The sequence below is a fragment of the Tenrec ecaudatus genome, chromosome 1 (genome assembly GCF_050624435.1).
Source record: "Tenrec ecaudatus isolate mTenEca1 chromosome 1, mTenEca1.hap1, whole genome shotgun sequence".
NCBI lineage: Eukaryota > Metazoa > Chordata > Mammalia > Afrosoricida > Tenrecidae > Tenrec > Tenrec ecaudatus.
This window is the reverse complement of record NC_134530.1, coordinates 78,070,477-78,092,660: the sequence shown is the minus strand read 5'-3', so window position 1 is coordinate 78,092,660 and position 22,184 is coordinate 78,070,477. Positions and strand designations below refer to the sequence as shown.

The 22,184-nt window shown below is 40.6% G+C and overlaps 1 protein-coding gene across 1 annotated transcript in view; it reads right to left on the bottom strand.

The window, feature by feature from the left end:
* The window catches only part of ZYG11B (zyg-11 family member B, cell cycle regulator), a 94,520-nt gene that overhangs the window by 49,057 nt on the left and 23,279 nt on the right, over positions 1 to 22,184 (bottom strand). The window contains exons 2-3 of the mRNA XM_075556184.1: positions 9,638 to 9,803; positions 3,853 to 4,607 (exon numbers count right to left, since the gene is read on the bottom strand). Coding sequence (XP_075412299.1) covers positions 3,853 to 4,607; positions 9,638 to 9,803 — 921 coding nt within the window. The remainder of the gene's footprint in view (positions 1 to 3,852; positions 4,608 to 9,637; positions 9,804 to 22,184) is intronic.

Here is a 22,184-nt window from a genome sequence, read left to right as displayed (position 1 = left end):
AAAGCAAGTCAAAGATGTGATTGATATAAAGGTGATGCATGTGAGAGGAGAGGGGGTTTTATGATTGAGATGGGGCTCACTGACGAGTTTCTGGGACTGGGAGCAAAGTTGTCCTTATTAATCAACTTGAACGGCAGTTTCAAGTCAGTTCACCTGTTTTCATTCAGTCAGCGATACCCGTGAAGCGAAGGAGAGCGGGTGGCACAATGGTTAGGCATGAAATGCTAACCACAGGGCCAATGGTTCAAACCTACCAGCTACTCCTTAGGAACAAAGATGAGGATGGCTGTCCCCATAAAGACGGACAGTCTCAGAAATCCTACAAAGGGGGGCTATGAGCCAGAATGGCAGATGGCAATGGGTCTTGTTATGTGTGATCTGTTATATTTACTTTTATGACTAGAAGGGTTAAAACACACACACACACACACACACACACACACACACACAGGGGGATCTCACGAAGTTGAAAGATTAACTCTTTTGGGTACTAGTTATATAGAATAGTTTTTGTAAAAATCAAATATTTAAAAAATTGTGTCACTCCGGAAGGCACATGGAATCCGACTGTAATTTGAAGCAGCCTAGAGAACATGAAAGGGACGCAGCGCATTGCTCTTTCAACTTCTGCTACAATACTGTTGTTAGCTGCTGCTGCTGCGAGTCGGCCCCGATTTACAGCAACTCAATACATAAGAGAATGGAGCTGGTATGAGCCAGGGGTTTTCCCTGGCTGAGAGTTTAGAACTAGATTGTCAGGTTTTTCTTCCTAATCTGTCCTACTCGCTCAAGCAGGCTCACTTAAACCTGCTCAACATCACAGCAACACACAAGCCTTCTCTGAACAGAAATCTAGAAAATGTAAACACTTAAACAAGAGAAGGAAGAAGAACGGGCAGAGGAATGAACAGTTCACCAAAGAAGATGATCAAATACATGAAAAATGCCCATGATCATTAACCATCCGAGACATGCAAGTCAAAAACCACAGTGAGATACCCCGCACCCCAGCTTCGATAGCAAAGCTAAAAAGAAAAGAACCAATGCTGGAAAGAGTCCCCCACGGGACTGGACTGCAGCCCTCACGCACGGTGAAACAGGGCAGCCACTGTGGAAAGCAGTAAAGCGTGTCCTCAAATAATTAGGAATAAAAATACCATATGATGCAGTAATTGCTCTACTTGCTATATACCCTATGGAAATAAAGGATATAGCGTAAGTTGATATATGCACACTCATATTCACGGCAGCACTATTCACAATAGCTAGAAGATCAAAACAACCGAAATGCTGATCAGTGGAAGAACGGAAAAATAAACTTTGGTATATTCACGCAATGGAATACTATGCATCCTTAAAGAGAAACAATGAAACTCAAACACCTCATGACATGGATGGTTTTGGAGGGCATTATGCTCAATAAAATTACACAAACAAATGGACAAATATTGGATGAAACGAATGTTAATTTTCAAAATCAAGATAAAGATGTTCATATCGAAGAAGCACACTTAGATGGTTACGAGGTCAGAAGAGCAAGGGAAGGAAGGGGAAGTGATAGGCTAGACGATAGCTTGGGTGAAGGGGGAGACATCCTACAAGAGACGATAAGGGGGAAAAGATGGAGAAGAAGGGGAATAGGGCAAACCATCGGGAAGTTTGATAAGTTTCTTAAGTTCTTAAATGCAAAAATGATGATCTGATATGTAAACCCCTACCTAATTCACAATAGAAAGTTAAAAAAAAAGCATAAACAAATCTCTATGCATTATGAAATGATGCCCATGACACATCTCAGTGTATCTAGTATGAGCTCATTTGTGTTAAAATATACACACATACGTGTATATGTGCATACATATGTCTGTATGTGCATACATACATACCAACCTGTTCATAGTGAGCCTCTCTGGGGAATGTGGTGGGGAGAGGAAAAGTCTCTATATTCTTCTGTCTGGTTTGACCTTTTTACAACAAGCCTGCATTAAAACAAACACACAAACAAACAAAAACCCACTGCCATCGAGGAGATGCTAACTCAGAGCAGTCCTGTACTGGGTTTCTGAGGGCAGACCTGTGCCTGTGCGGCCGCCCTATCTTTCTCCGGAGCTGCTGTCGGGCAGCTTGAGCCGCCCACACTGTGGTTACAGTGCAGCCTGGCCCAGAGTGATCGATACCGCGATAGTAAACATCAAAAGAACTAAAAGAACAGCCTAAAGCCAATGAAAGAGCCAGTTCTGATATTTCTATTTTGAAATAACAGGAACCTATCAATGAACTAATAGGAAAAAAAACAATACATGTAATCCTATCTCTTTCTTCCCACCTGTGGTTGGTTAGTCGTTGCTTTTAAAAAAATCTGTTCTTTTATATATGCAGTTCATACATTATTTTTGTTTATATAAAAGGATGTTTATATTATACTACTTTCTTCTAACCTGCACTTCTCACTTGAAAATACACTCGTAGTATGAACTGCTTTCCATGTCAAAGAAAGTGTATCGATCATACAATTTTAAAGTGAAGATTTAAATTTACAAATAATCTAAGAATTGAGAATTTTATCAGATAAAATCTAACCTTTTATTAGCTTTTTTTTTTTTTTGGGACCAATGCTGGCTGATCAGGAAAGACACCTTGCCATTTTGGTCACAAAATCCACTTCTCTGGGGTCTTGCCTGGTAGACTCAGAGGATGCTTCTATGTAAGTGGACTGGGTAGCATGAGGGAAAGAGGGCTCTGGAATCAGACAGATCTAAGTACAAACGTTGGTCTAATAGTAATCATATCGTTTCTACGAGCCTGTATTTTCCACCTGTAAAATAGGGTTCGGAGCTCATTGCCTTCAAGTCCATTACGGCCTACAGTGGCTCTGTAAAACAACATAGAATTAGCCTCTCCAGTTTCCAAGTCTGTAATCTTTACAGGAGCAGACTGATCAATCTTTCTCTCACAGAATGGTTGGGGGGCTTAAACTGCCAGCCTTTCAGTTAACAGTCAAGTATTTAAACCTCTGTTACCAGCAGGGACCATAAAATCTAACATCTACTCATATAAAGCATGTACTAAATACAGTATGTGTCAGAAACAAAAGTCTGTCTCAAACTTGTCACAATACTGTGCTTCAGTCTCTCTCGTGTATCCTCTCCATAAAGCCCCAAATTCTACAGCTAGAAGTTCACCTCTTCTCTTATACCAATAACTATATTCCAATTTTTCCCCTTCCTTTCTTTTTTCACACTTTGATTCTTCACTTAAGGGTTATTTGTGACCATTTAATCATTACCACTCCCATCAGGCAGCTTTTTGGGAGGCAAGACTTTTATGTTTTTCATCTTTGAATCCCAATGCTCAAAAGATGCTTTCTATGCATGAAAAATATTTTTAAGGCAAAAATTTACCATCTCTACAGTAAAAGTTTCCTCAGGGATTTTTAAACTCAAGCAGGGTTTCCAAGTTTCTTTGAAGTTATTTGTTAGAAATAGTATGCTTAAATGGCTCAAAATATCTAAACATCATCCTCATCCTCATAAGAACGATCATTTCCCCAACACTTACTGTGAGACTTGCACTTTACATATATAATTTTATTACTCTTTAGAAAAATTCTGCCAAGTAAGAATGATAGCTATTTTACAAATAAGGAAATGGAAACTCAAAGCCAATACATTGTACCATCTTCTGGATCATGAAGCAAAGAAAGCCGGGATTTTAGTGTCTGAAAGTCTTAAGTAAAAACTTTCTACTACACAGTATCCTGTTTCATGAACACATTCCATATATTATTAACAGACTCTTATGCAACTAAGACGTTCATTAGCCTGACAAAATAAGACATTTTTAAAGCCTAACCTTCAAATGTCCTTCGCCTGTGAGGAATTCAGAGTAGCCAGCATCAGTGGCCAATAAACCAACAAACTGCATGCTGGGCCGCTGCTGAACAAAGGCTTCAACAGCTTTATCTGTGACGTGTTTTCTCCCAGAGACATCCAGGGAGACGAGGTTGGGTAGGATGTCCTTTTGTTCCAATAAGCGAAGAGCTATGTCTGATGTAAACTGTTTATCATCTGAAATGTCAAGATGATTCAAATGCTTAAGCTCCTGAACCACATCCAGTATCTGTGTTGTGGTCATTTTCAAACATTTCAAGTGGTGCATGGTGAGAGACTTGAGGCGGTCTTTGCAAGCCAGCAGAGCAGTGATGTCTGTGATGGACGTGTTGGAAATGTCCAGGCTCTCTAGTCGTGGCAAGGAAGCAACTTCAGCCAGGTCTTCATTGTAAAAGAGAACGTTGGTGATGCTCAGAGCTCGGAGGCCAGAAAGCTGGCTGAAGCACCGTTCGTAAGGATCTTCCAGAGAGAGCGTCAATGAGTTCAGCACTAGGCACTGGAGATTTTGCTGGATCCATTTGTTACTGCCAAGCCCGCTGATGATGTCTGTAATCGTGATGTCAGCATTCACCCCTGTGGCATCAAGTTCCACTAACTTGTGGTGGCAGAAGGCTTTCCGAAAAGCAACAGCAGAGATCTTTGCTTTGCGAATGCAAGCTCGCTTTAAGCGCATCTGGTTGCCCCGGAAAATACCCACAGTTCCATCATTCAGTAGACCTGGGTGAGAAACAAGCAGCATTTTAGCTTTAGCAAAATGTTGAAGAATATCTAAAACATCCATCAGAGTTTACATTTACAAAGCAACAGCCATGCAGCAGTCTCTTCTTTAACATACACAGTAACTCCATGAGGTGTGGACGTTATCTACAATATACAGATGAGTGAACAGGGGCTCGAAAGGCTTCCAAGGTCACAAAGCAGGTGGTAGAATCGGGAAGGTGGGAGATACTCCTCGTATCCACTGACATCATCTCGTTACCTTCCTAGCCCTTTGCATCAAGTCCTCTTTTTTCCCCTCCCTCATGAGCCCTTGATAATTTATAGATTATTATCTTGTCATATCTTGCCCTATCTGGTGTCTCTCTTCACCCCCTTTTCTGACACATATAGATCCTTGTAATTGGTTCCCCCTTTCCAACCCACTCACCCTCTACCCTCCCAGCATCGCCCCTCACACCCTGGTCCTGAAGGTATCATCCACCCTGGATTCCCTGTGCCTCCAGCTCCCATATTCACCAGTGTACAACCTCTGCTCTATCCAGATTTTGCTGAAATCTTATTGGCCTTCTTTTCCCACAGGAACTCCTTTCACACACATTGTAAATACCCCAAAATGGAAATAAATCCTGGGTTCCTTGTTTATGCCACAAAAATTTTATATTTATTTACAGCTGAAATTTCAGTTTCTTAGGTTAATTCTCAATGCTAATTTTAATCTTACATACAGATTTTATCACAATGCCTTATAAAATTTGCTGTCAAATTTTGGTACTGTCCACAAAGATTTGTTTAGTAAATTATGTTACTCCTGGCCTCTTAGAGTCAGTCTACATTAATTTAATTTTTCTAATAACTAAGTTTAAGTGCCTACATTTGAAGGCAATGAAATTAAAATAGCAAGTGATTTAAAAAAATATTTTTAAGCCCGTGACCTAGAGATTGGTCCCAGCTCTAACCTTATTTACTATTTAACACTGGATGAGTTAGTTGCTCTGGAGTTCTTGTTTGGGTGTATAGAAATCCCTATCGATAAAATGTGAATAATAGTATCTCCCTCATAGAAATTGCTGTGAAGATCGTGGCAAAGTCATCATTAGGAATGATTGCTATTTTACAGAAAAGGAAATCGAAACTCAAAGAAGATACACCATAGTATGTTCTAGAGATCAAGAACAAGAAAGGTGGTATTTTACTCAGTAAATAGAAACCATTACACAAACAGCATTAACTATGTTTAAAGAAACTCTAGATTATGTGACATCCCTCCTTCCCTTATAAAATACATACTGAATAATCATTTGGTTTTTTTCTATAAGGAGCAATTAATATGCTTGTTACAGTACATTCAAGCTAAATCTTCCTTTATTGTCATCCAATCAGCTTTTGTTGTGGCACCCTGTGCCTTTCAGATTCGCAGTTCTTACGGAGCTACAGAGAGAAATCAAGATAATTACGACCTGTATATAGTAAGCATTCACAGGAGCTAAGGGAGGGCTCTCGGCTTTTTTCCAGGGGTGAATTACAAAAATACACATGGGTTTTGCCCCAAAGCATTTTTTATTTCTTTGAAGTTGCAGCTACGGACATGAGGATCGGATCGCAGCGACGGGACTTTCAGGGAAACAAGCCACTAGCCTGAGAACATAAATTCTCCAAACACTTAGAAAGTGTATTTGGCTGTTCAAGGATTGAATCCATCTATTTAAAAAGTTATTACTCTTTCAGTTTAAACTGAAACTAAAGGGCTGACTGTGTCCAGTTCTATCAACTCCGATTAGATAAGCAGTCTGACACAGGAACCTTATCATCAGATAGCAGCATTCTGATTCTGATGTCTATTTCTTATGCCCACATTCCCTAGAACTCAGTCACAGACGGAATGACCAAAGAAGATGACTAGAGAATCGCATATCCTATTAAGTAAAACTCTAGCATCAGGCTTTTAAAAATACAGACTGCTCCCAATATCCTTAAACTTCTGAGTTGGGTAAGGAAATAAACATTGAAAATGGGTATGTGGGAAATGGACATCCCCTTGCAGAAGGACTGCAGGGAGGAGATGAGTCAGTCAGGGTGCAGTATAGCAACGATAAAATATACAATTTTCCTCTAGTTCTTGAATGCTTCTCCCACCCCACCCCCATTATCATGATCCCAATTCTACCTGATATATCCGGCTGGACAGGAGGATGTACACTGGCACAGATAGGAACTGGAAAAACAAGGAATCCAGGACAGATGAACCCCTCAGGACCAGTGGTGAGAGTGGCAATACCAGGAAGGTGGAGGGAAGGTGAGGGGAAAAGGGGGAACAGATTACAAGGTCTACATATAACCTCCTCCCTGGGGACGGACAGCAGAGAAGTGGGTGAGAGAAAACATCGGATGACGTAAGATATGACAAAATAATAATAATTTATAAATTATCAAGGGTTCAGGGCAGAGGGGGGAGCGGGGAGGGAGGGGGAAAATGAGCTGATACCAAGGGCTCAAGTAGAAAGCAGTGTTTTGAGAATGATGATGGCAACATATGTACAAATGTGCTTGACACAACTGATGTATGTATGGATTGTGATAGGAGTTATAAGAGCCCCTAATAAAATGATAAATATATATATATATACAACAAAAAAGAAAATGTGTATGCTAAACATTTTCTTTTTTATCATTTTATTTGGGGCTCTTACACCTCCTATCACAATCCATATATCCATCCATTGTGTCAAGCACATTTGTACATTTGTTGCCATCATCATTTTCAAAACATTTTTTTTCTACTTGACCTCTTGAATATCAGCTCCTCATTTTCCCCTTCCCCCACTCTACCTTCCTCATGAACCCTTGGTAATTTATAATTTTTTTATCATGTCTTACACCAACCACTGTCTCCCTTCATCCACTTTTCTGTTGTCCGTCCCCCACCACTTTCCCCTTACCCCCACCACTTTCCACTTTCCCCTTACCCTCCTGGTATCTCTATTCTCATTACAGGTCCTGAGAGGTTTATTTGTCTGCATTCCCTGTTAAACATTTTCTAAAATAAATGGTATCACACACAAAAATTTTTTAATGGTACTACAAACTTTAAAAGCACTCAACAGAATTTCTCAACATTAGGAAAATTTTCAAACGCAAAAATTTATAAAAAACAAGTTTAAAAAACATGACCAGACCTGGCAATATGTTCTTTTGTATATATTCTCTAACCTTGTTAATATGATTATGTGAATATTATTTTTTTCAGAGTTAAAAATACTTCATGGAATCACGTTGGCATTACACGATTGGGATAGGAAGGAGTTACTTCTCTTACAGAGTATTTATAAAGAAGTAGGAAATACATGCATTGTGATCATGCATGCAGCTTCTCCAGGACACTACTCTGAAGGACAGAAATTACTTAGTCACACTTATAAACAAAGAACATTTCCATCATGTTATGCATATTAAGCATATAACACAGTAACAAGCACTGAATAAATGTTAGCTCCTCTGTTAGATATCAGTAGTTATATTTCTAAAGGATGTATTTCAAAAGGCTAATTGAACACAGCAAAGTTAAAACTATAGTTATCATCCTTTCTTTTCATTTATAAGATTAGTTCTAGTTTTGGGTCAAAAACTGAAATACATTGCGTTTGAACACTAAGTTGAGACCAGACAGAACTGTCAGCAGCAGTAGCCTGATCGGTAGCTGTCGCATAGCCTTAGAAGGCACCTTGAACATTGATGTATGTGACAGTGAGCGAAATCTCTGCTTGCTGTAGGCAGACATCACTCTGCCACAGAAACCTGGAAGAAATCACAGACTATGCACTTGAGCAACTTAGTGAGAACCAAGGAGCACGCGGGTCCTTCTCTTCTCACCGACCCCAGTACACTTCAGACTTGACTGCAATCACAGCCTCGTTTCTCGCCACTCTTCCTTGGCATGCATCATCTGCTTCCACGATGAATGGTTATATGGTTTTCAACTTACAGCAAAAGTATGAACCATTACCTGCATCTACAAGCAGAAATACCTCACATGTAGGGGTAGGAATGCTGTGAGGTACAGTGGGAAGGATTTGGAAATACAGATTTAAAAACAAATCAATCTGAAGTTTAATCAGGATGACACCATTCACTCCCTCAGCAAATTACTTTTTTGATCTCATTTATCTGTATGTAAATAGGGACAATAGTGGCCACCTTATCGGATTGAGAACCTTCAAATGAGAACACACATAAAATGTCTAACACATATTATAAATGATGACTATAATTACTGTATATACTCGAGTGTGAGCCGACCCAAATATCCATTACGGCACCTAATTGTACCACAAAAACTGCATTTAAAGTGTGCTGAAAAACTCGGCTTATACTCTAGTATACACAGTTTTACCCATTTTAATTCTACCTTAGAGCTGTAGATAAGTAACAACCCTCAGTTAAAAGTCTATAATCTTTAACGTTATAAAGGTACTATATCCTTAAATATAAACTTAAATCGAATGACAAGAATATTCAAAGTAGATAACCAGAATTTCAGATGAGTAGAAACTCATCCAATTCCTTTTCAGAATTTGTTTTTAAATACAAAAGTACTCAATTGACTGTGACTTCTTATTTTCAATAGTCTGAAATAGGAACTCTTTTTCCACAGTAGGACTGATTCTTCCACTGTCAAATTAAAATGTATGCTATTTACAGCAGCAGACTTGTAAATGTATATTTCATAAGCCAGAAATGTTGTTTCTAATGTTAAGAATGGATTATCAGGGGTATTTTAAAAAAAAGGAGGTTTACTTGAACTAGACATACAAAAAACCTTAAAGGAAAAAAAATTATTCAAAATTACACAAAAACAGCAAGATAACTAAAAATAAATGTGTTTGTTTTTTTCCCCTCCTGGGATCAGGTAATCTGGCCTTTTATTTCTACCCCTCCCCCAAGAAAATAATTAAATGGCCAAATCAGCACTTGAAAATCTAATTAACAGCACGCAATTCTTATTTCCTGCAATTTATTTGTATATTTTTTACCATGAAAAGCCATGGTTTGAAGCAGTCGGTCGGCCACCTCCTGTGGGAACACTCCAGGTTCCTGCAGACACAGTGTTCCATCTTGCCTTGCGGAACAGAACTTTTCAAGGTGAGTAGTCAGGAAATTCAGGCAGATATCAAGTAAGGAATACGGAGATGCTTCCTCCTTGGAGCCCAGGAAAAAACAGAAAGATAACATGAGTTAAAAAATTAGTTTCCAGAAAAACACAGAACAAAATCTTCAAAATTATTCAACAAGCATTTACTGTCTACCATGGGCCAGATATTTTGTTGGACAATGGAAATAAAATGTGTGGCCCAGGTACATAAGAGCAGTAGAGAAAAGAGAAACCTTTAAATAAGTATTTAGATATGCCGTATATATTCGAATATAGGCCAAATTTTCCAGCACTTTTAAAATCATTTTATTGGGGGCTCATACAACTCTTATCACAATCCATCCATCCATCCATTGTGTCAAGCACATTTGTACATTTGTTGCCATCATCATTCTGAAAGTATTTTCTTTCTACTTGAGCCCTTGGTATCAGCTCCTCGTTTTTTCCCTTCCATCCCAGGCACACCCTCACAAACCCTTGATAATTTATAAAATATTATTTTGTCATGTCTTATACTGTCCGGCATCTCCCTTCACCCACTTTTCTGTTGTCCATCCCCCAGGGAATGGGTTATATGGAAATTCTTGTGATCAGTTCCCTCTTTCTACCCCACCTTTCTCTTCCCCTCCTGGTATCGCTACTCTCATTATTGGTCTTGAAGGGATCATCTGGCCTGGATTCCCTGTTTCCAGTTCTGATCTGTACCAGTGTACATGCTCTGGCCTAGCCAGATTTGTAAGTTAGAATTGGGATCATGATAGTGGGGAGGAAGAAGCATTAAAGAACTAGAGGAAAGTTATATGTTTCATCATTGCTATACTGCACCCTGACTGTCTTGTCTCCTCCCCGAGACCCTTCTGTAAGGGGATGTCCAGTTGCCTATAGATGGGCTTTGGGTCTCCACTCCGCACTCCCCCTCATTCACTATGACTTTTTGTTCTTTGATGCCCGATACCTGATCCCATTGACACCTCATGATCACACAGGCTGGTATGTTTCTTTCATGTGGGCTTTGTTGCTTCTGAGCTACATGGTTGCTTGTTTATCTTCAAGCATTTAAGAACTCAGATGCTATCTCTTTTTGATAGCCGGGCACCATCAGCTTTCTTCACCACATTTGTTTATACATCTGCTTTGTCTTCAGCCATCATGTCGGTAAGGTGAGCGTCATGGAATGCCGGTTTAATAGAACAAAGTGTTTTTGTGTTGAAGGAGTACTTAAATAGAGGCCCAATGTCCATCTACTACCTTAATACAAACCCATATAGATCTATTTCCCCATCATCATATATAAATTTACATATGTACATGCCTGTATTTATACCTCTATAAATGTCCTTTGCCAGCTAGTTCTCTCCTCTATTTCCTTTTACTTTCTTCTTGTCCCACTATCATGCTCAGCCTTCATTTGGGTTTCAGTACTTCTTGGTTACACTGCCCTTGATCAAGCTCTACCAGGCCTCCTACACATCACCCTCCTCATCATTGATTTTGGATCACTTGTCCCCTTGTCCCTGGGTTTGTTAACACCCATTTCCTTTCCCTCACCTCCCCCTCTCCCATGTTCCCCTAGAACTGTCAGTTCCATTGTTTTCTACTCCAGATTGTTTATTCCACCTATCTTATCTAAATTGACCTGCAGAGATAACAATATGCACAAAAAATAAGACAAATTAAACCAAAGCAACAAAAGAAAACAACAAAAAAACCAATGACAATAAAGAGAGAAAAGCCTATAAATAGTTCAAGGTCTATTTGTTGACCTTTAGGAGTGTTTTCCAGTCGAGACTGATGGGGTGCCATGCCCTGGCCCCAAGTCTATTTTTGGTCTTCCCCATGGACTTCCTTGCTCTGCTCCCTTTGCTGTTCTGATGCACACCCTTGGTGTTTTGCCTCAGTATGGTCGGGTCAGATCGGGCACTATTCCCGCACTATGTCTCCAGTGTTGGCCCCCACAGGGGTACGGGTCAGTGAGTGAGAGATGTGTCTCGTAGTGGGGCCGGCCATATGGTCCTCTGTTCCAGCACATTTTTAATGCAGTTTTTGTGGTGAAATTTGGTGCCTCGCAGATACTGGGGTCAGCTTACACTGGAGTATATACAGTACTCTGTTAAATACTAGGATGCTGCTATTTTGTGGTGTTAGGTGTCAAGTCGGTTCCAACGTCCAGGGAGACTGTGTACTTACAACAGAATGAAACCCTGCCGGGCCGCACCATCCTCACAATTGTTGTCCCGTGTGAGCGCTAAGTCAACGGGTCTCCTTGAGAGTGGTCGATACTCTGATACAGGGTATACATTGTTGTTAGGTGCAGTTGAGTTGGTTCTGACTCGCAGCTCCTCTATGTACAACAGAATGAAACCCTGGTATATATGGGTACTATGTAAGCACAAAGGGGTCCTGGGGGCCTGGTGGGTTCCAAGTTGTACTGCTAACTTCAAGGTCAGCAGTTCAAAGCTACTAGCAGCTCTGAGGAAGAAAGAAGAGGAGAATTTTGCTCCTTAAAGATTTAGTTCTACTCTGCCCCACAGGGTCAGTATGAGTCAGCATCTAATTCGATGGCAGTGGGTGACATAGCAGAAGGTATGGCAAGGCAACAGAGACAAAGAAGATTGTGGTTGTTCGGTACTGTCAAGTCTGCACAACAGAATGAAATGATGCTGGACCCTGAGCATCTACTATGGGGGTCTACTCTGGGGTCTCTATTATTCAGAATTGGCCCCATGGCAATGGGCTTGGTTTGGGTACACTCTAGGAAACCAACCCTTTTTTTTTTAATTGAAGACTTTTAAAATTTAAAAACGCAATTTGTCCTGATATTTCTATATGAACTTTACAACTGAGTAACCATTTTCCTATAGGAACCTTACTTCTGGAACAAGGGATATATCATTGCTAACATCAGATGGATCTTGGCTGAAAGCAGAGAATACTGTCAACTTGTGAAGGGGTGGAGTCTAGCTTGTCAATCAGGTCACAGCTTGATGACCTCATTTGGAGGTGTGACAGAAATAAATAGCTCGTTGGAGGCCAGACACACACTCTCTGCTTCTTCTTCCTGCTGACAAGACACATGGAGCTAAGCTAGAGCCCTGGAGGCGAAGGAGCCACGTGGAGATCCATCAGTGCTGAGATACTTCCACTGCCACTGGATCCACAAGACTTTCCACCCACTGGCCTGTGATCTTCCTGCATTCAGCGTCATTGCATATGTTGTGAGTCTGAAGAGGAGTGTATAGATTGGCATCAGACATATGGGCTAATATCAGACTTATGGCTTTGATCTGGATTTGGCTGGGTTTTTTTCTTTTTTAATATACAACTACTCTTTATATAAAGCTCTTTCTTATACATATATATGAGTTCCTCTGGATTTGTTTATCTAGTTAACCGGAATTAACGCAACCAGAAAGATGTTTACTTGTGTTTCATTGACTATGCAACGGCATTCAACTATGTGAACCACAATAAACTGGATAACCCTGAGGAGAATGGGAGGCTCACTCTAACTTGTACATGGATCAAGAGGCAGTTGTACTAACAGAACAAGGGGATACTGTAGGGTTTAAAATCAGGAAATGTGTGTGTCAGGGTTGTATCCTCTCACCATAATTTCTCAATCTGTGTGCTGAGCAAATCATCAGAGAAGTTGGATTATATGAAGGGAAATGTAGCAACAAGATTGGAGGAGGGCTTATTAACAACCTGTGCTAGGTATAAATGACAGAACTTTGCTTGCTGAAAGAGAATTTGAAGGACTTGGTGATGAAGATCAAGAATTGTAGCCTTCACCCAGAATAAAAAATCTTATCATTGTGAATGAGGGGAAATGGGGAATGGAGACCCAAAGTCCACTCTAGACAATTGGACATCCCCTTACAGAAGGGTCACAAGGAAGAGACGAGCCAGTCAGGGTGCAGTATAGCACCGTTGAAACATACAACTTTCCTCTAGTTATTGTGACCTCAATTCTACCTTACAAATCTGGCTAGACCAGAGCATGTACACAGGTACAGATAAGAGCTGGAAACACAGGGAATCCTGGATAGATAAACCCCTCAGAATATTGAGAGTAGCCATACCAGGAGGGGAAGGGGAAGATGAGGGTTGAAAGGGGGAACTGATCACAATGATCTACATATAACTCCCCTCCCAGGGGGATGGACAACAGACAAGTGGGTGAAGGAAAACATAGGTCAGTGTAAGATATGAAAAAAATATAATAATTTATAAATTATCAAGGATTTGTGAGGGAGGGAGTGTGGGGGAGAGAGTGGAAAAATGAGAAGCTGATACCAAGGGCTCAAGTAGAAAGAAAGTGTTTGGGAGATGATGATGGCAACAAATGTACAAATGTGCTTGACACAATGGATGGATGGATGGATTGTGATAAGAGTTGTATGTGCCCTCAATAAAATGATTTTTTAAAAAAGAATTGCAGCCTTAAGTATGGATTACAACTCAATGTATATAAGACCAAAATCCTCACAGATGGACCAATAGGTAACCAATAGGTAATTGAGTGGAGAAAAGGTAGGCGTTGTCAAGGATTGTGTCTTGCTTGGACCCACAATCAATGCTCATGAAGCAGCAGTCAAGGACATACTGCACTAGGTAAATCTGATTGCACAAGACCTTGTCAGAGTACTGGAACGCAAGGATGTTACTTTGAGAGCTAAGATGGTATTTCAAATGGCCTTATATGTGAAGACAGAAGAAAATTCATGTATTACATTGTGGTGCTGGAAAGAATATTGAAAGTATCATGGACCGCTAAAATGACAAGCCAATCTGTTTTGAAAGTAGTACTCCTTAGAGGCAAGGATGTCAAGACTGCGTCTTACACACTTTGGACAAATTCCCTGGAGAAGGACATCATGTCAGGTAATTTAGAGGGACAGGGAAGGAGAGGAAGGTCCTCTGAGAGATGGACTGACACGGCGGCTGCAGCACGGGCTCAGGCACAGGAACAATGGTGAGGATGGTGCAGGACTGAGCAGTGTTTCATTCCGCTGTGCACAGAGTCACCGTGGCTCGGAACTAACGCAATGAATGGTACCTAACAACAACTGAGTAACTATGTGGGAGATGAGAGTGTCTCTTTATAGAAGTCTCTGTGTAAATAAGTGAATACGGAATGACAGAGTTGATTATCATCGTTTTGAACGCCTAGTGATAGAAACATTGATCACTTGCTGCTAATGGCACACAAAAAGACAACATTTCTCTATTGTGAATGAAAAACACATTAAGTCTATAAGTAGTCTCCTCCTTCCTACCCCACCCCTCAAAACAGTCAAACCCAAATCAGATGAACCCTCTAGATGTTTATTTTCTATCAAGATCACCACTTTATAGAAAATACAAGAGATCAGAGGATAATGATAATTTATTTCACGCAAAGTAATTTAGAAAACTCAATTGAGGGGGATGCTACAGGACATATGATCTACTTCCTCAGCACGTAAACTTCAAGAGGGGAGGGAAGGAGGAAGAGAAGGGGGCAGAAAGAGAGAATTTAAGATGAAAAGAAACCTAAAAGGCATGAGGAGACTTCAAAAAGTACATGAAAAACAGAATTAAAAAATACCGGACTTTTCCATGTTTTGCTTTGTTGTTGTTTGAGCTCCTTAGCATTTTAAAATTTGAAAAAGAAAGCCAACTTAAACTGAACTTTAGTTTTTAGGGAGATACACTTAGGTGACAAAAACACAAGGTTGTAAATACCAAAAACTCTGGAAAGTGGGTCTTTTAGAAAGAAGGGAGTAGTGTTTGAGGGGGCACTTAGAAGGCCTGAGATGACTGGCAGGTTTGCATCTCCTTTCATGGTTAATGGTTGCAAAGGTATTTGTAAACCTTATAACAACTCATTGGGTTGCTATGTTCTTTTTAATATTTATAATTTTTAAATGTTTTTTAAATTAATAAGCAGATCATGTGAGAGGCCTAGATTATATAATAAACAGCAGTCTAAGTCATTGGATTTCCAGTTTAATCTTTTTTCATTTCATTACCAAATGATTATTGTTAAATGTCTGACATGTGCCAACCCCTGTGAAGGTATTTACAGACATTATCTGTAATAAGAAAACTAACCCTGTGTGTTTCAGGGTTGTATCCTCTCACCATATTTTTCAGTCTGTATGCTGAGCAAATCATCAGAGAATCTAGATTCTATGAAGAAAAATGTTGCATCAGGATTGGAGGAAGGCTTATTAACAACCTGCAATATGCAGCTGACACAACCTTGCTTGCTGAAAGTGAGGACTTGACGCACCTGCTGATGAAGATCAAAGATTGCAGCCTTCAGTATGGGTTACAGCTGCAACTCAAGAATTCCCAAATCCTCACAGCTGGACCAATAGGTCACAACAAGATAAATGGAAGAAAGGTTGAAGTTGTCAAAGATTTTTGTCTTGCTTGGATTCACGATCAATGCCCATGGAAGCAGCAGTCGAGCGATCAACAGACACACCGCCTCGGGTAAATCTGCTGCACGAGAATGCATTTTCATCTTTCTGTTTCAGTTCTAACTGTACACTCTCACCTGACCTTCAAAGCAGGTCTGTGATTCGGACAAGTATAAGAGAGTCATCCCACTTAAAGAAGAACAGACAGTAACAGACCTGAGGTTTACTTCAGAGGCCCTAATGCCACCCGTGAAGCTCAAGCCCCAGCAGTTCATGATAAAGTGGGAGCAGTCAGAGGTCCGGATTTCCAACTTGACACTTAGGCAAATGGCAGCAGTGCAAGAATAACACGCAAAGAGCATAAAGCAGAATCTGCAATTAGGTGTCCAAACCACTCATCCTTTGGAAATTCCTGCTCAGGGAGGTGTTCCCCCCCACCCCCCCAGTACCAACCAGGACTACTCCTGGCAGAGGGGAAACAAAGCCCCTATTGAAAATGCAGAAGAAAGATGAGATCAAGGCTGACGTCATTTGGATGAGTTAATCCACACAGTTCAAAGACTAAGTGATTTCTAGGAAGAATAAGAAACTTCCCTAATTAATTGTAATGGCTTCCTACTCAATCCAGCCCAACTCTTATCATACCCTTTCTAAAAAAAAATTTAAAGTTTATATATCATCTCCACCCAATGTTTCCTTTTTGAGAATATATTCAAGGGGTTCCCAGGGGGCTAAAGTTACAAAATAATTGTAATCATTTTAGAATTAAACATACACAAAGATTATTGACCGTCATGCCAGTTAATTGGCCTAATACCATGTCTAGAGCGTCTGTTTTACTTTTTAGTTTTTAGTTCACTGTGTATTGACTGGGGTCTTAGGAGTTTGCAAGCAGTCATCCAAAGTACAATTAGTCTCTTTTCACCTGGAGCACAGAAGGAGGAGGGTGAGGAATGAGAGAAAAAAATGGATGTACACATGAACAACTGCCCCCTTAGCTACGAGCCCCAGAGAACTGCAAGGTGCTTTGCTATAATTATTGTACATTTTGATCAAAGATTCTATAGAAAGCTGCTGATCAAAGGGGAAATTAAGCAAACAAACAAAAAAACGAAACCCACTGCTATCAAGTCGATGCCGATTCATACAGAGTCTACAGGACAGGGTAGAAGGAGCCACTGAGCTTCCAAAGCTGTAACGGTTTGCTTACAGATGTAGAAAGCCCCATCTTTCTCCTATGGAGCTGCTGGTGGTTTCAAACTGCTGTCCTTGCAAATTGAAGCCCAACATGTAACTACTACGCCACCAGGGCTCCTTGAAAAGGGAGAAATTGGGGGCGGAGAAGGGAGGGAAAAAAATGAGGAGCTGATCCCAAGGGCTCAAGTAGAAAGCAAATGTTTTAAGAATGATGATGGCAACATATGTACAAATGTGCTTGACACAATGGATAAATGTATGGATTGTGATAAGAGTTGTACGAGCCCCCAATAAAAATATTTTTGAAAGGACAAAAATAAAATAAAAGGGGGGAGTTAGAGCCAAATTTCAAATGCTCTTGAATTTTAGACTTGCTGGACTCGTGGAGGTTGCATGAACTCCTGAAACTATTGCCTTCAGATTATCACTAAACCTTGAACCAAAAAAATTCCATGAAGTCCTCTTAAAAACCAGATAATAGCTTAATTTAACTAGTAAAGACTATAGGAGTCCTGGCGGTGTAGTGGTTCCACACTGGGCTGCAACCCACATAGTCAGCAGTTCAAAACCATCAGCAATTCCATGGGAAAAAAACTCAGCCTTCTCCTCCCTCCAACAGTCAGTCTAGGAAAGCCATAGGGGTCCCTATGCATCAGCATCGGCTTGATGTCAGTGAGCTGGGAGTAAAGAGTAAGTATCATGCTCCTTTAAGATCTACATAGGAATGAGCTCATACCAAGGGTGCAAGTAGAAAGAAAATGTCTTGAAAATGATGGCAACATATGTACAAATGTATTTGGCATGATGGATGGGTGGATGGATGGATTGTGCTAAGAGCTGTAAGAGCTCCCAATAAAATGATTTTTAAAGAATCTACATAGGATCAAACGGCAGCAGCAACTCAAAAGATTAAGTAAGAAACTTAAAGGCCAGAGAGTTTATGTCAATGGGGGAGGAGTCACTCAGAAAGGTAGGGCAGAAATGGCTGTACAACTCAAACACTGTAATCAATGTCACTGAATTAATTACACATGTAGAAACTATTGGGTTGGTGTATGTGGTGCTATATATATTCTCAACAACAGCAAAAATAAAATAAATTATTAAAAAGACAAAAAAAAGACAATAGTGACAAGCTAAATTAAGATCTGAGGGGAAGAGTATAGGAGGCTAGGAGAAATAGGCACTAAACAGGAACTAGTTTAAATATTCTTATATCGAAACTAATATACAGCAGAAAATACACTTTCCATTCATGGTTCAGATAAAACACAGATTACAAAATAATTCCTGTGTATAACACTGATTTCAAGTAATGCATTCCCGTCCCTACTAACAGGTCCGACTGTGAGGCTGGAGGCCACCCAGCGGGACTGAGTCACAAAGATCTGACAGCCTGCTCTCAAAGGAAACGCAACCACCGAAGACCTTATGGGGCACGGTTTTTCTGACTCATGCTGGAATCAACTCTGTGGCAACTGGTTGACTAATGGTGGTGGTAGGCCCTCAGGTCAGTGTAGCTACTTCTGCGTTACTCACGGTGAACCCAGGTACTTCAGAACAGAACTCAGCTCCACGAGTTTTCTTAGCTGTATATAAACTTGCGGAAGCAGACCCCCAAGCCTTTTTTCTGTACTACCATGGGTGGATTAGAACCACCAACCTTTCAGTCGCCAGCCAAGAATAAACTGTTTGTGCCACCCAGGCACCTTCTACTGTTAACAGTACAAACTGGGAAAATGAAGATGTATAGAACAAGGTTGAGGTCTTTATGGCTTTATACAAATGACCCTTAGATAAAATGCTTTTAATAAATGGCTCCAGCATCACCTACTCAGACTCATTTTCCACTCCTCCTCCTCCGCAGGTACCTGCCAGACGAAGCTGATCACTGCTCTCCAAGCACAGCAGGCATGTCCACAAACCTGAGCTCTGTTTAGACGAGCCCTGTTGCGTAGCTCTCGTCAACATCCACATCAAATCTCACCAAGTCGGTGAGTAAAGCCTTTCCTAATTTCCAAGATTGTTGTTGTTCTTAGGTGCCATAAAGTTGGTTCTGACCCAGTGACCCTCAGACACAACAGAAGGAAACACTGCCCGGTCCTGCACGGTCTCCACAACTGTTCCTATGCCCGAGGCCATCGATGTAGCTACTGTGCCGCTCCATCCTGTCGAGGGCCTTCCTCTCTTCCATTCCCACGCCACTTACCAAACATGATGTCCTTCTCCAGGGACTGGATTCTCCTGGCAATACGAGGGGCTACCCCCGCCCCACCACCAAGCAAAAAAAAACCGGAAGCCTCCCCTGCCTTAAAGCTACATACTTATTATTTTTTTCACAGAACCACCTTATCACCTTCAAAGTACTTTCCTTTACACTTAATATATTTGTCAAATCGGCGAACCTATTCTTGGACACATTCATTTTTCAAACCCATCTGTTTGGAAGGCTCGCAGCACCTCCATCATTTTTTTTCTTCACCTCTTCTACATCTTCAAATTGCTGTCCTTTCATGTCCCTCTTCATTTGTAGAAACAAAAAGAAGTCACACTGAGCGAGGTCAGGTGAGTCAGGTGCAGGGGGCAAGAGAAGCATGCTGGCTTTTTTTGCCAAAAAACTGGAGCACTGAGATGGCTGCATTGTCCTTGTAGCAAACCCAGTTCCCGTCTGCCACAAATCAGGCCTTTTTTGTTGCACGCTGTCACACCATCTTCTCAGAACCTCTAAATAGAAAGACCGATGAGCAGTCTGACCTGGTGGAACAAACGCCAAATGCACCAGGAGCCGATATTTTCAGCTGTTTGGGAAGTTGACAGAACGAGGTTTGTCATCAATCAACATTTCACCTTTTTTGAAACGAGAAGACCACTTGTTCATACACTTGAGTTTTCCCTATCGCGCTGTCCTTGTAAGCTGTGCTCAACATCACAAGTTTCTGAGGCGGCCCCTTCCTCCCCCACCCCCAAGAAGGAAACACAATTTTACAGCAGCGTGCTGTTCTCTTAAATTGGCCATCACAAAAAAATCAGGTTTGAACAAAACTGCTTTTTCAAAAAAATTCACTGTGACCAGAGAGAACCTTCCCGGTGACACCGCTGGGCGCACTCACTCAGAGTGAGTTGTCAATGCTCGCTTAGCGGGAAAATGCATACTGTTAAAGGTCTACCCAGTGGAGTTTTCTGGGACTTAGGGGTGGGTGGGCGGTACTCCCTTGTATATATTCTAGGAATTTTTCCGTGTACTTTTTGAAGTCCCTCATATTTGTAATCCTCTTTGCATCAATAACTTTGATGTATGTAAACAGGCTTTGAAGGATTAATCTACATGCCCACGATAAAACAGCCAGCAGATGACAGAGTAAGAATAAAAATCAACAGCTATCTTATGATGAACATGTAATCTGTAGCAGGTCCCGGTGCATGCGTTCATTCATTCCTGTAGGACAAGCACCGCTACAATATCCATTTCAGAGATCAGAAAACTGAGGCTCAGTTGAAGTGTCTTTCCCATGTTGCTGACTTGGGCTCCACTTTATGACTATGGCCAGCCCCTATGTCTTTCAGGCTTCAAATACTACACTGACACCACAGCCATACCATTGGGCACTTGTGTCGTGGCAGAAACTGTGCTAGTATTTTACATAGACGTTTATTTGCTTCTCAGGAGTTAATATACTTTTAACAAACAAATGAAATTATGTTAAATATTTGTTTATAAGTTAAAATTAAATAAATCCTATAAATTAAACTGTATTAGATCTCTATTCTACAGATAAGGAAGGTGAGGCTTTGAGAAGCAAGTTGGTCAAAGTCACACAGCTAAAAAGTGGTACTGCCAGAATTAGGTCCTAGGTAAACTGACACCAGCATTAAGTCCATACTTTGTTTTTTAGTCCAAACTTTCAACCACTTTGTATCTTGCTTTCACTGCATGTCTGACTCCAGAGCCAGTTTTCTTTTGTAAGTGATTCTGTGTTATACCTTAGCTGTTTATGACAGCTTGCTTTCTCCTTTAGATCAGCAACAGTTGAAGTTCAAGGAACCCATTAACTCTTCTATCTCCCTCCATCAGCACAGTCTCTGCTATTCACCAATTAGAAAGGGGAGGAGTAAACTCAACTTAGGAAAGGGCTACAGTGACTTACCTAGCACCTACTTACAAGAAGGGCTCCAATCCAAACCCAGCTCTACTGATGAGAGGCCATACTTTTTCCATTGTATCACACTCTCTCTCAAAGAATTACTCCCAGTTAATACAAATGCCAAAAAATAACTCGAGGACCACTTAGTTGTTACAGTAAGTAGCTCAGACATGAGGTGATGATCCTACAATTTATGGTAAAAACAAAAAATGTTTCACGAAAGTGAAAGTCATTTTGAAGGGGGAATTGACAAAATGTAATGTGACTAAATAATAAATAGCCCTTTTTAAAACACTTGGGATCTGTGCACTTTACTGCACAAAATTACAGTTCAATAAACTATTTATTGAATAGATTTTTCTTTAATGTGATGGTTTACCACCCCCACCCCCATTTCACATTTATCAGGATTGACACCTTCTGCGATGCTAAATGATGTGCCATCTTAGTTGCACATCAGGGGTTCTTACCATGCAGTCTGTTGATAGTTGTTTTTTATTATTTAAATCATTTTGTTGGGGGCTCGTACAACTCATCACAATGTACAAATGTGCTTAACACAATAGATGTATATATGGATTGTGACAAGAGTTTATTTCTTCAGGGGAATCTGTTATAGTCAGTTTGTCTGCTTAGGCAATTATAAAAATAAAGCTAAATTAAAAGCAAAATGTTTATT